We start from the raw sequence: 13,811 nt of genomic DNA on the forward strand, positions 1-13,811 counted from the left end.
TCTCTCTCTCACACACACACACACACACACACACACACACACACACACACACACACACACACACACACACACACACCGCGCTCCCCGCCCCACCCCCTAAGGTTACCCATTGCGCTGTGATTGGGATGGTCAGCAGTTTGAAATCACCAGCAGCTCTGGGGGAGGAAGACTGGGCCTTCTACTCCCGTAACGAGTTACCGTCTCGAAAGCCCACAGCTATGCGTCAGCACTGCCTGTGGCAGTGAGTGAGAACAACGTGGCTGCTCATCCATTGAGATAGCAGGGCTGCCCTACAAAACCTTAATTGGATAACCTTACCTGACTCGCCTCACAGCCCCGATCTTGCCCATTCAGACTTCTCTGTGCTCCCCAAACTCAACATTAAAGTTAAAGGAACCCGGTTTGAGCCCTTCCAGGATGCCCAAACAGCTGTTTGAGCGTGGTGCAAAATGAAGCAGGATGTTGTTGTTGTTGTTGTTAGGTGCTGACTCACAGTGACCCCGTGCACAACAGCACGAAACACTGCTCAGTCCTGCGACATCCTTACCATGGTCCTTATGCTTGAGCCCACCATGGCAGCCACTGAGTCAGTCCATCTTTGTCAAGAGCCCCCTCTTTCCTTTTCATTGGCCCAGGGGATGTCGTGATTACACGTCGGGCTGCGGTCTCCAAGGTCCACGGTTCGAAGCCACCTGTCTCTCCAAGGGAGCAAGAAGGGACTTTCTACTCCCGTTAACAGTTACAGTCTCTGAAATTCACAGAGGCAGTTCTAGCCCACCCTAGGTCACCATCAGTCAGCCTTGATGGCAGTGGGTTTGAGTCTTCTTTACCAAGCATGGTGTCCTTCTCCAGGGACTTGGTCCCTCCTGATAGCATGTCCAAAGTGCCCGAGACAAAGTCTCTGCCCCAGGGGAGGGTTAGAGAGATGGAAACACAACAGCTTCCCCATCGGAGTCTTTCCTTTCATAAGGCTTCTATGATATATATTTTTAATACTGGCTATCTTTTTTTAAATTTTATTTTATTGGGGGCTATCACAGCTCTCATCACAATCCACACATACATACATCTATCTGTACATATATTTTCTTCATCTTTTTCAAAACATTTCTTTCTACTCGAGCCCCTGGCATCAGCTCATTTCTCCCCTCCCTTTCACACCCTCTGCCCCCCATGCCCCCTTGATAATTTATAAATTACTCCTTTAAAAAAATTTTTATATGTTACACCAACTGCTGTCTCATTTCACCCACTTTTCAGCTGTCCGTCCCCCTGATATGAAGGCCATATGTCGATCATTGTGATCAGTTTTCCCTTTCTCCCCAACCCCTTACGCTCCTAGTATCGCTGCTCCTCTTATTGCTCCTCTTATTGGTCCCTGTGTTTCGAGCTCTTATCTGTACCAGTGTACATGTTCTGGACTAGCCAGATTTGTAAGATAGAATTGGGGTCATGGTAGTGGGGGAAGCATTAGAGAACTAGAGGAAGGCTGTGTGTTTCATCGGTGCTATACACTGCACTGATTGGCTCTTCTCTTCCTTGTGGCCATTCAGACAGGGGTCTCCAATTGATTACTGATTGGCTTTGGGTCTCCCCTCTGCCCTCCCCCTCATTCCTGTTGATATGCTTTTTGTTTGTTTGCTTTCTTTTGTGTCTTTGATGCCTGGTACCTGATCCCATTGACATCTCATGATCACACAAGGCTGGTGTGCTTCTTCCATGTGGGCTTTATTGCTTCTCAGCTAGATGGCCGCTTGTTTACCTTCAAGACTTTAAGACCCCAGATGCTATATCTTTTGATACTCAGGCATCATCAACTTTCTTCACCACATTTTCTCATGTACCCAGTTGTCTTCAGCCATCATGTCGGGGAGGTGAACCTCACTGACTGCCGTGTTAGTAGAACAAATTGTTCTTGCATTGAGGTAGAACTTGAGTAGAGGGCCAATGGTCATCCACTATCATAATACTTTATAAATATATGCACACAGATTTATTTCCCTGTCATTGTATATAAATGTATTTACATATATTCATGCCCCATGTCTCCCAGTTCTTTTCTCTATTTCCTTTTACTTTCCTCCCATCCCACTATCATATTCATCCTTTGTTCGGGTTTTGGTAATTTCTCTTGGCTACATTGCCCTTGATAGAGCCCCCCACCCCACCCCCAACATCCTATACCCTCCTCGCCATCAGTTTTAGATCACCTGTTCTTCCCTTTTTCCTGGGTTTGTTGGCACCCCCCTCCTTTTCCCCTATCTCTGCCTCTCCCATGAACCACCCAGAACCACTGGTCCCATAATTCTGTCCTGTGGATTGTTCATCCCCCATTTTGTCCAGACAGGCATACATAGACAATAATACATTAAAAAACAAAGTAGAACAAAACATAACAAAAAAAAGAAGACAAAAAATAAGTCAACAACAGCTAATACAACAAAACCAAAAGAAAGAGATAAAGGGAAAACCAACAGTAAAAACTGAAAAGCCCTCAAACAGTTTCAGGTCTGTCTGTTGACCTTTATGAATGTTTCCCAGTTGAGTCTGCTGGGGTGCCACGCCCTGGCCCCCAAGTCCACCTCTGATTTTGTGGCATTATTCAGACTTTGTGACTTGCCCTCTTATAGTGAGAAAGGGAAAATGCTTGTTCCCACCAGCAGTGAAGCAAGTGTGTGTGTGTGTGGTAGTTAGTTTACTGTGCCAACCTGGCCAATAAACACATGTGGGATTAGTTGAAGGATGGAGAGATAAATGGCTCAATGAGCCTTGCCTTTCTTGTCTCTTGTTCTTTGATCATTGGACCAGTGTGCGGCTGCCTTGCTTGTTCTTTGCCTCAATTTGCAAGCTACACTACCTGTGGGACACCTAACCTGTGGATTGTGTCACTGTAATTTGAGGTTCCTTCAAGACCTGCTTTGCCACACCATTGGAATTTACATCTCTTGAGCTGTAACAGTCATCTGACTGACTGTTGGTGACCTGCCTTGCTGTTTGCTGCCTGTGCCCGGATAGCCTGAATTGCTCTACAGAAGACTACACGGTGGCCCTCAAGACTTGAAAGACTGCCAGTGGCTCACAACTGTCTTACGGGCGTGAGTTTCACTGAGCCATTTGTACTGCTTTGTAATTTAATTAACTGTTTATTTCTTATGTTTACATCTATCTATCTATCTATCTGTATAAGTATATATAAAATTATTAGCATTCTGGTTTGTTTTTCTAGAGAACCCTGTCTAACACACTGGGCTAGGCTGGCAAGGGGAGGGCCGCAGAGTTGAAGGGCCATTCCTGGGGTTCCTCTCTAGTAATTCCATCGCTCTGGGGTCCTGGGGCCCCTCCTCTTCAGATACTCTGAGAAGAGCTTGGTAGCCTCTCTCATCCCTGCAGTACATCTCATCCTTTTCCAGCTTCCCTACCTGGGTTCCCACGGTCTCCAGACAAAGCTCCTCTCTCCCCAGCTCCTCCAGCCCAGCCCACATCCACTGACCCCCATTCACACAAAGGCTGGGGCTGGACGGGGCTGAGGACCTTCTCCAGGGTCACCCAGTGGAAGGACAGACCCAGTGGTAGATGATCCAACAAGCAAGGATCTTGCTTACTTACTAATCTGTAGTGAACAGTTTCACGGGTGTTTTGCAACGTCTTTGAAAACTGCTCCCTAGAGATTGGTAAACAGGAGTAATCCTGGGCTTACCTTGCTTATCAGGTAATCCTCCCCAGACAGACCACAGGGTAACTCTGGCTCCCTGCCAAGTCTAGAGAAGAGCTCCAGACCCCCGCTGAGGGAAGGCCAGGAGGTGGGTATTTGCAGGGGAGGGCACCTGGATTCAAGGCGAGGGGCACCCAGAAGCAAGGCTCTGTGCCTGGTTGGTTTATATTAGGATGGAAGGGGCCAGTAGAGCGGACATAGTGGGATAGGGGCAGGTAGACTAAAGTTAAGGCTCTAGTTGATGACAGGGCATGTCAGTGGGACTGACAGATGAGCCGGGACACTCAGAGCATCCCTGGGCACCAAAGGGCCTCTGCTGAAGAATAATTAATGAGTCCATACTTGCCAAAGGATGACATGTCAATATAATGCGTGTTCATGTGGCTTAAAAAATAAAAGAAACAGACTATTTCTAATGCTACTGGAGCCCCAGGATGCCCCTCCCATCTGGCTGAACTGAGCTGTCTTCCTCATTCCCTCGCCTCCCTTTCAAGTTTGGTTACACATGCATGTGTCCCTGAAGAAGATACTCAGGGCTGCATATTTTTGAACTAAAACCCAAAGCCAAACTCATTGCCAGAAAAGTCAATTCGGACTCATAGCAACCCTACAGGACAGAGTAGAATGGTCCCTTTGGGTTTCCAAGACTGTAACTCTTTGCAGGAGTTGAAAGCCTCATCTTTCTCCTAATGATTGGATAGTGGTTTTGAACTGCTGACCTTGCATTAGCCCAATGCATCACCCACTACCCACCACCAGGGCTTCCTTGAGCTTAGACAGAATATATTATTTGGAGACATGGTTTTTGAGACTCACCTGTGATGGTGCATACATCTGGTTGGTTCACTTTTTCTCTTGGACGGTGTTTTACACATGACGTTACCACGTTGTATCTATCTCTGGGTTGTCATTAGCCTTTCATTATGCCACGTTATGTACTGGTTTCTCGGCAAGGATGCATATCAGCATCACCTGGGGCACAAGCTTTTGGAAACTAACAGCCACCAAAGATATGCCACAGGGGCCTGCTGTCATCAATCTTTCTGATGGCTAACCAGTTTCCCTAACATGACTTATCAAGTAGTTCATGATATCACCCTCCTCATCCAATTGCTAACATACAACAGGTATACACTAGTCAGGGAGGAGACCCGGTTACTGGTTACATGTTTGCTAACTGCAAACTCAGCAGTTCTACACCACCACCAACTCTGTGGGAGAAAAACAGGGCTTTCTATGCCCACAAAGAGTTACAGCCTGGGAAACCCACAAGAGCTGCTCTGCCTGGTCCTCTGGCTGTGAATCAGAACAGACAGGATGGCAGAGTTTGCTTTGGTGTGCACTCTGTGTGGACAGTTTCCTGGCTCGTCTCCATGCCTTATCTTTGTGCCAATAATAGGCTGTCTGATTTTTTCCATCTTACTCTTCTTCAGGGGTATTTTTTTGGCAATTTGAATTGTGACTCTAGGGGGTTCCGTGTAAAGTTCTTCCCATGTTTCTGTTGGTTTTAAAATGTCCATAATAAAAATATTGGTGAAAAGAAGTCTTGGCCCATCAGGCCTCTGCCCGTTTCCCCATGCAACGTTTTCAAGCTCAGGTGTCCCGGCCAGCTCCCAGGCCTTCCTGGGGGAAAAAAAGGATGCGATTTGGAGTAGTGCAGGGGCCTTTGGCAGTCCGGTAAATAGTAAATTTGTTTTGGCAGTGATGGTCTAATATCGTGGCCATTTCAGGGCCGAGGGGAGCTACCTGTTTGAGGGCCCGTCTCTCTGCTCCACCGGGGTGCTGCGTCGGTCCTGCTTCGTCCAACCTGCAGTCCCGCTCAGGATCGCGCCTCAATCAGTCTCCCTGTATGCCTGCCACGCCATCCCTGGCCCGCTGCCTCCTAGAGTTTGGAAGGTCCCTTAGGGATCCCGGGGAACCAAATCCTGGTCAGGCCGGGAAATGGAGCCCCAGGGAAGAGGGGACACGGGGCTCCGGCCACACCGCGGGTCCACCGGCCCGCAGCAGAACAAGGCCCCGTCGTCCCTCTAGACCCGGTTCCTACCCTCCTCAGACCCAGGTCGTGCCTCCGCCAGGCTCGGTGGTGCGTTCCTACCTTCCCGGGGTGCTCGGACTGCCTTCAGGCTGCGAGCACCGCCCCTCTCGGCCCTCCCGGCAAAGGCTCCGCCCCTCTCGGACCTCCCGGCAAAGGCCCCGCCCCCCTCGGCCCTCCGGCAAAGGCTCCGCCCCTCTCGGACCTCCCGGCAAAGGCCCCGCCCCTCTCGGCCCTCCCGGCAAAGGCCCCGCGCCCCTCTCGGCCCTCCCGGCAAAGGCCCCGCCCCCCTCGGCCCTCCGGCAAAGGCTCCGCCCCTCTCGGACCTCCCGGCAAAGGCCCCGCCCCTCTCGGACCTCCCGGCAAAGGCCCCACCCCTCTCGGCCCTCCCAGCAAAGGCTTCGCCCCTCTCGGACCTCTCGGCAAGGCTCCGCCCCTCTCGGACCTCCCGGCAAAGGCCCCACCCCTCTCGGCCCTCCCAGCAAAGGCTTCGCCCCTCTCGGACCTCTCGGCAAGGCTCCGCCCCTCTCGGACCTCCCGGCAAAGGCTCCACCCCTTTCCTCCTCCCGGCTGGGCTTCCTCATGGTCGCCAGGGGGCGCGCGCGGTCCGGGCAGGGCGAGGAGGCCACCGAGCTCCGCCCCCTTCCATCAGCGCCCCGCCCCGTCCGGCCGCGGCTCCGCCCCTCCAGCGCCCCGCCCCGTCCGGCCGCGGCCTCGCTCTCCGTCCCTCCAGTGCCCCGGCCCCCCGGCCCCGCCTCGCCCGCCCGCTCGCCCGGTCCGCCATGGGCCCCGCAGTGCCTCCTGCTCTGAGATCGCCGCCGCCTCCGCCGCCGCCGCCACTGCCACTGCCGTCGCCGCTGCTGCTGCTGCTGCCGCTGCTGCCGCTCTGGCTGGGCCTGGCGGGACCCGGGGCCGCGGCGGACGGCGGCGAGCCCGCGGCCGGGGCGGGGAGGGGCGGGGCCCGCGCCGTGCGGGTGGACGTGAGGCTGGCACGGCCCGACGCGCTGCGCCTGGAGGGCGTCAGGATCGACCCCGACGCGGACCCGGCGCCCCAGCTGCGCGGTCGCCTGCTGCTGGTGAGCGCCGCGGCGCCTCCTCCTCCCTCCTCCGATGGGGACCGGGGCCTCCTGCGTCCAGTTGGCCCTCCTCGAGTGGTCCCCTAGCCCTGCCCCGCCGTAACCCCGCATCCAGGCTGCCCCACCTCAGATCCACAGGCCCACCCCTGACCTAGATGCCCCGTGCGCCCAGCCCAGGCACCACCTCCTCCTCCTCCTCCCCGTCTTTTCTGCCCAAGGCCCCTCACCTACAGGTGGACATGGTGGATGCCGAGCACGAGATGCCGGGGGAAGGCTGGATTGCAGTGGCCTACGTGGGCAAGGAGCAGGCGGCCCAGTTCCACCAGGAAAACCAGGGCAGCGGCCCCCAGGGCTATCCCAAGGCCCTGGTCCAGCAGGTGCTGGTGGGGGCTGCGGAAGAGCTGCCAGGGCTTCTGCTGGACCTTATCTTCCAGATGGGCCCCCTCCACCCCCACCCACACCCCGAAGTTTCCAGAGAAGCTCTGGGTAGGGGTAGGGACCCTAGTTGGGAGGGTTGTGACCTTACAGTATTGGAGCAGGGAGGTGGGAGGACTGAGGTCGAGATTGGGCGGCTGGACCAGGCTCCTACAGAATCGGAGAATTCCTGCTGGGGAAGAGGAGGGTCCTGAAAAGACACCGCATTGTTTGTGCTTCACAGAGCCTGGGGGCGGGGCCGGAGGAAAGGGAGTTTTTGTTCTTGGCTTCTGGGAGTTATTCTAGCTGCAGGAGTGAACTGGCCACAGGTGGGGAGAGAGAAGAGGGGTGGTGGGGTGGGTGCCAGCCTCTGCTCCTCTGCCCTGCAGATGCGACGGGCCCTCTTCCTGGGAGCCTCTGCCCTGCTGCTTCTCATCCTGAACCACAACGTGGTCCGAGAGGTGAGCTCCAAATACGCGGCGGGAGGGCAGGCTGGGGACTGGGATCAGGGCCTGCTGACCTCCCTGTCCCCTGACAGCTGGATATATCCCAGCTTCTGCTCAGGCCAGTGATCGTCCTTCATTACTCTTCCAATGTCACCAAGCTCTTGGAAGCCTTGCTGCAGTGAGTTGGGGTGTGGGCTCCCTCAGGTGGGGTCTGGGTTTGAGGCTCCCCACCTGGGCTCTGGGGTGTCAGCACCAGGACACTTCCTGTTCGCCTGAAGGCTATATACTCACTTGGTCTGAGAATTAGGCCAGAGGACTGACTGCAAGGCCCACGCTGTGGGCAGAGGGGATTGGTTCAGGAGAGACATCTGACACTTGATTGAGAGGCTAATCTCTGGGCTTCCAGTGGTGTCCCTGGCCAACCTTATGGAAGATATAGAAGAGTGGACAGCTGAGAGAGAGACAGACAGACAGACAGACAGACACACCCCGGGGCCAACATAGATGGCTGGGGGTGGTATGCTGGGATATCCCCAGGAAGACTCCTGAGGGTCGGACTGCTGACCCCTGGTGGCTCTTCCTCCCAGGAGAACCCAGGCCACTGCTGAGATCACCAGCGGAGAGGCCCTGTCAGCTAACATTGAGTGGAAGCTGACCCTGTGGACCACCTGTGGTCTCTCCAAGGATGGCTACGGTGGCTGGCAGGACTTGGTGTGCCTGGGAGACAGCCGTGCCCAGGAGCAGGTGAGGGTCGTCACAATGCAGGGGCGAGGAGATAAGGCACCGGTGGCCCCTCACGCCCTGGCAGAGGTGGTGGCCACTCCGACCTTGGCAGGTTATCGTGACAGCTGGCCAGGGCGCCTGCCTCGTTGGCTGCTGCTGTCCTATGGACCCTGCGCAGAAGCCTTCTTGACTCTCGGTTGCCTGCAGGGTGAAGCTCTAGGCGTCTCCCGACCGACTGGGAGCTCTCATCCTATTTTGGTGGGCTTCTCTCCCCTGCTGCTTTCTACCCTATGCTCCTGCCACCCTGGGTCACTTGCTGCCCCACCCCCTCCCAAGACCCTGCCACTGGACACCCCTTTCCTCTTCCTGTGTAAGTCCTCTCAAGGAGCCTTCATTCAGGACCCATTCTGCTTGTCGCTGCTTAAAAATCACACGCTGCCAGGTGGTTACATACGTGCCGGACTCCGATCCATGAGGTTAGCCATTTAAAACCACCCCCAGCTCTGGAGGACAAAGATGGGCTTTCTACTCCCGTTAACAGAGTCTCGGGAACTCATGGGCAGCCCTATCCTGTCCTGCAGGGTTACTGTAAGTCAGTGTTGTCTGGGAGGTAGTGGGTTTGGCCAGGTGTGTCAGGGGGTTCTTAGGACAGCCCACTGTAGTAAGATTTGGGGTGACTGTCCCAATGGTGGGGCTGGGTCTTGTCTCTGGATTTTCTGCTTCTTGCTGTCAAAGGGGCCACTGGTGATCCATGCACACCTTGTGGTGTAATGGTCCTGCATTGGGCTGCTAACCACAAGGTCAGCTGTTCTAAACCACCAGCTGCCCTGTGGAAGAAAAATGAGGCTCCCTAGTCTCAGAAGCAGTTACAGTCTCAGAAACCCGCAGGGGCAGTTTTATCTGGTCCAATAAGGTCATTATGAGTCAGGATTGACTCGATGGCAGTGAGTTTGGATTTGGTTCGGCTCCGCAGACAACCCCCGGCAGGCTCCAAGCAGCTGCCGCCGAGTTGCCCCTAACTCCCAGTGACCCCGGGTGTGGTAGAGTGGAACCGTGTTCAGAGGACTTTCCGAGCTGTGAAATCACCCGCTCTTTCTTCTGAGGCACCTCTTGGACGGTCCACATCACCAACCTTTGGGTCAGTAGCTGAGATCTTAGCCGGCTGTGTCTCTTTAAAACCCGGCTCCAAACTTTGGTGGTGTGATCTTGGACTGAGCGTGCAGGTGCTCAAGTTCTGTGGACAAAAACAGGCTGCGGGTGTATGACGACACCCTTGGCTCCAGGTGAGCTGGAGCAAACAGGCAGCAGCCACTGCTTTGCCCACCTTTCTTGCGGTAAGTGCTTGAAGAAATCGGCCGTCGGCGCATCATTTTGGAGCTCTGGGACCCAAACAGGCTGGGTGCAGAGAGTGGAAGACACAAAAAGCCTGTGAGGAAGCTCCATCCAGGTGCTCAGGGACAAGCAGGGAAGAGGGCCTTGAGCATGACTTTGGCGGTAGCCTGGACAGCTTTGTGGGGGCAGCGAAGGGCTTGCCCGAGAAATGTGCCCTGTAGGTGAGGGCAGCCCTCCAGATTTCTGGGCAGGCAGGCACTTGGTGAGGCACCTGGAGGAGGTGCAGCGTGAAAGCGGGGAGTAGGGTGGGGAGGGAGTGGGGGAGCTGGAGTGTGCGCCCCCTTGGCCGGTGGGCCAAGTGCCCACAGGATGGTTGGGGTGGACATCCCATGGGTGGGTCTGATGCTCGGCTCTGGACCCTGGGAACCCAGAGGAGTTACAGCACCCACAGTTCAGGTAGGTCTGAAGAAACCACTTCCCCTAGCCCCACCTCCCTCCTCACCCAGGGGACCTGAAGATTCACTGAGCTGGGGAGGCTCTCAGAGGCGGTCTGGGCAGGCCCCACCCTTGGGCTGCCCACCAGCACCTTCTGACTACCCCAGGGAATGGAGGTCTGGAGCAGGCCTGCCTGAACCTGGCCCTGGAGGGTGGGCTCACGGGGATGGTCAGGAGAGCAGAGCCGCTGTCAGTCTGTCAGGGCAGTTCAAGGTTGTGTTGGGGCAGGTGGTGACCATAACAAAGGCTCCAGATCCCCCCCAGGGGAAACCAGGACAGAGTTCCACCCCCACCCCCGCAGAAAGAAGTACAGGGCTGAGGGGGCAGCCAGCCTCACAAGCTACCTTGGCATTAGCCCAAAATGTGAACAATGACTTGTTAGCTAGCAGCAGAGAGAGAGAGTGTGTGCGTGTGTGTGTGTGTGGCGGGGGGCTCTTTGGACAGTAAATCATTCCCCAGCCCCTCCTCTCTTGACATGTCTCCTGAACTTGAGCACCACGACTGCCGGGGGCTTTGAAAGGCAGGCGAATTTTTAGGGCTGCAGACCCTCAAGCAGTAGCCCTGGACCTGGCTACTGCTCCCTCCACCAGTCCCTGCACCCTACCCCACCCCCAGCCACCCACTTTGTGGTCTATACGGAAATCAAGGTCGCTATGCATCTCACCCTTCCCCCAAATCTCTGAGGCCCACCCAGGGGCCTGGGACCCACAAGTCTTAAAGTTCCCTCTGAGGCTGCGGCTGTGGGAAGCTCTGCAGACCGGGTCCCATGTACAGGTGTCCCCGGACCACTGGCCAGTAGACAGTCAAGTTAGATGTGGGGGAACCAAGAAGGTATACTTCCTAGGGCAAGGGGGTGCCTGAGTGCAGAAATCAAGGAGGGTGGCATGTGGCAGGGTGCAGGTGAGGGAGAGGGCAGCCAGGGAACTGAGGAGGTGGACCATGTGTCCAGCAAGGGCCTGCAGGTCCAGCTGAACTGGGGTTCTCCTGAGGGTAGGGCCAGGCTACAGGGTGGGGCAAGGTGTGCGGAGGATTGCTCAGCCAGCATTGTTGAGGTTGGGGTCCCTCATCAGCAGGCAAGATGAGGCAGGGGTACCAGAGAGTTTTGAGGGCCATGGAGTGGGGCTGGAGAGGCAGGAGAGATCTAGGACAGAGGTGTGTGGTCCTGGCCAGCAGAGCCTGGGGATGCCAGAGAGGCGTTTCCCTGAGGGCAGAAAGCTGGGGTTCGGTTCGTGGCTCAGGAGCATGAAGAAGTGTGTGGGGTGATGAGCATGTAGCTGGAGGCAGGCTTCAGAGTCCTACAAGCTCCGTGGGAGGCTCAGGGGTGGCAGATGAGGGGGAGCTGGGAACACACAGGGACAGGGAGGTCCTCTGCACCCCACTGCCTGGTCCTGGTGCTCTGTGCGTGGAAGAGTGTGGGTACCACACAGGCCCTGAGCCCCGGTACCCTCCCCAGAAGCCCCTGCAGCAGCTGTGGAACGCCATCCTGCTGGTGGCCATGCTCCTGTGCACCGGCCTTGTGGTCCAGGCCCAGCGGCAGGCATCTCGGCAGAGCCAGCATGAGCCTGGAAGCCAGGTGGGAGCCTGGGGGGGTCTCGCCGGGGAGCCCCACTCCACCCCCAGCCCTCATGCCAGTGAATTTGCTTGCCCTTCCCCCACAGATGGACCGGCGTGTGCTGCAGAGACTGGCGTCCCTCAAGACCCGGCGCTGCCGCTTGGACAGGGCGGCCCAGGGGCCCCTGGAGCCTGGCCCTGAGACCTGCGCCGTGTGTCTGGACTACTTCTGTCACAAGCAGGTTAGTGCCTCCAGCTCATTCCACAGAGACCCCAACCACCCCAGGCACCCAGGCTGTGGACTGGGGCCCGGGCCGAGCCAGGCTACTGGCCCAGGGTTCCAGCTCAGGTGCAGGGATAGGACGGGCACCTAGACTGGGTTCTGCCCCTGCCCGCAGTGGCTCCGGGTGCTGCCCTGCAAACACGAGTTCCACCGCGACTGTGTGGACCCCTGGCTGCTGCTCCAGCAGACCTGCCCGCTGTGCAAATTCAACGTGCTGGGTGAGCAGGGGTGGGCACCCTTGGTTGGCGCCCCCCAAGCCCCTCCTGACGCCGCCTTCCCACCCTCATTCTGCCCTCACCCCTGCAGGGAACCGGTACTCCGACGATTAACTACCTTCCTGCATGCTGGCCCTTGGCCTGGGCTCCTGGAACTGGACAGCAGGGCGGCGAGACAGCGCCCTCCCAGGGGAGGGGCAGCGTGCCCCCATGTGTCCACGCAGGGCAGGATACAGGGCTGGAACCAGCTGGTGCAGGACCAGGCTGCTGGGGTCCCTTCTCTGTGGTCCTGGGGATTTCCGCAGGTGCTGCTCAGCATCCGGACAGAGGCCTGGGTGAGGCTGAGGGACTCAGGGTGGGTGGCTCTCTAATGTGTCAAGGCCTCCCTGGCAGCTGAGGTGTTTTTATTTATTGAGGGGTGGGCTGGGGGAGAGACATTCTAGCTCTAGAGGCACCCTGGCCTGACCACCTTTTGAGACTCACCTCAGTTACAGCTATATTGTGGGAACCCCCTCCGGCCCCCAGCAGTGGGCCCCACTGTGCACATGACTGCCCCGCTCCCACCCTGCCCCAAGGCCTGGCTGGGACCAGAGGCCTTAGAGACTTCCGGTCTGACTTCTCAGCGAGTGAGGGCCACACATGCCAACGGGAGGGAGCCTGACACCACGGTGCATCTTCCACGGACATCGGGTTTTTAGGGAAGGTTTGGGTTGGGGAAGGTTTAATATGAAATTAAATACGGATATATTTTAACAGAAGATAGGAAACTTTTGTGGATTTCTTAAAGATTACAAAGTCGTCCCCTTGGGCTCTCTGCCTATGGAAGCTAGAATTCTGCACTGCCGACCCCTTGGTTCAGGTGCTGGTGGCTCCGACCCATAAGCATCCACGTGCACCTGCTTCAAGCGCACAGCAGTCTCCTCTGGCTGATGGAAGCAGAGGAAGTCAGATTTTCAAGCGAGAAGGAGAATCAGTATGTGAGGCACCTTGCCTGACTGGAAGGCGGAGCCAGGGGGTACGGGGCATGTGGCCAGGAATGTGGATGGTCCTTGCGCTGGGAGGCTCCAGCTGACAGCCAGCCAACAGGCCTACAGCCACAAGGATGTGAAATCCGCCCCAAGGATTCTTCCCAGGGGCCCTCAGGCGGGAGGGAACGCAGCCTGGTGGCAGATTGTGCCTCAACAGTCCCTGAGCAGAGAACCCGCCACACAGTGCCAGGCTGAGCATGGGCAAGGGGGGCGTTCTCTGTCCTACAAGGTCACCGTGACTCCCGACTCATTTGAAGCAGGGAGCTTGGTTTTTCGGTTTGGCAAGTAGGTGGAGGCCTGAGACAGGAACCGAAAGGCCCTGCACCTGGACTCAGGCACAGCACCGTGCCTCCACGTGGAGCCTCACCCTGGGAGGGTGGACTGGGGCCCACGCTCCCGCAGGAACCCGGCTCCACTGAAGCAGGGCGGGCAGGCGTGGGCAGCGCAGCTCCGCGGTGCACACGGCCCTCTGACTCCTTTTCTGTAAGCAGGGAACGGCTCACC

The 13,811-nt window shown here is 56.7% G+C and overlaps 1 protein-coding gene across 2 annotated transcripts; it reads left to right on the forward strand.

Annotated features, from left to right (window-relative positions):
• The first annotated feature begins 6,442 nt into the window (after window positions 1-6,442).
• RNF215 (ring finger protein 215) lies at window positions 6,443-13,076 on the forward strand. Of its 2 annotated transcripts, XM_075534804.1 has the most exons (9): window positions 6,443-6,820; window positions 7,054-7,197; window positions 7,624-7,695; window positions 7,773-7,858; window positions 8,268-8,424; window positions 11,684-11,803; window positions 11,889-12,023; window positions 12,180-12,282; window positions 12,371-12,539. In XM_075534804.1, exons 1-9 carry the CDS (start codon window positions 6,527-6,529, stop codon window positions 12,391-12,393), a joined length of 1,134 nt encoding a protein of 377 aa, XP_075390919.1. In that variant the 5' UTR covers window positions 6,443-6,526; the 3' UTR covers window positions 12,394-12,539. The 2 variants fall into 2 exon arrangements, with proteins under 2 accessions (XP_075390919.1, XP_075390918.1); XM_075534803.1 differs by lacking the exon at window positions 12,180-12,282 and having other exon boundaries at window positions 12,371-13,076.
• Window positions 13,077-13,811: the final 735 nt, after the last annotated feature.

This window comes from Tenrec ecaudatus, chromosome 16, assembly GCF_050624435.1.
Source record: "Tenrec ecaudatus isolate mTenEca1 chromosome 16, mTenEca1.hap1, whole genome shotgun sequence".
Lineage (NCBI taxonomy): Eukaryota > Metazoa > Chordata > Mammalia > Afrosoricida > Tenrecidae > Tenrec > Tenrec ecaudatus.

What these genes read in the sequence shown, in the direction of transcription:
- RNF215 (XM_075534803.1), top strand. Translation starts at nt 6,527, where the DNA reads ATGGGCCCCGCAGTGCCTCCTGCTCTGAGATCGCCGCCGCCTCCGCCG. An exon ending in CTCTTGGAAGCCTTGCTGCA is followed by an intron (nt 7,859 to 8,267) that starts GTGAGTTGGGGT and finishes TCTTCCTCCCAG; the next exon opens with GAGAACCCAGGCCACTGCTG. An exon ending in AGCATGAGCCTGGAAGCCAG is followed by an intron (nt 11,804 to 11,888) that starts GTGGGAGCCTGG and finishes CTTCCCCCACAG; the next exon opens with ATGGACCGGCGTGTGCTGCA.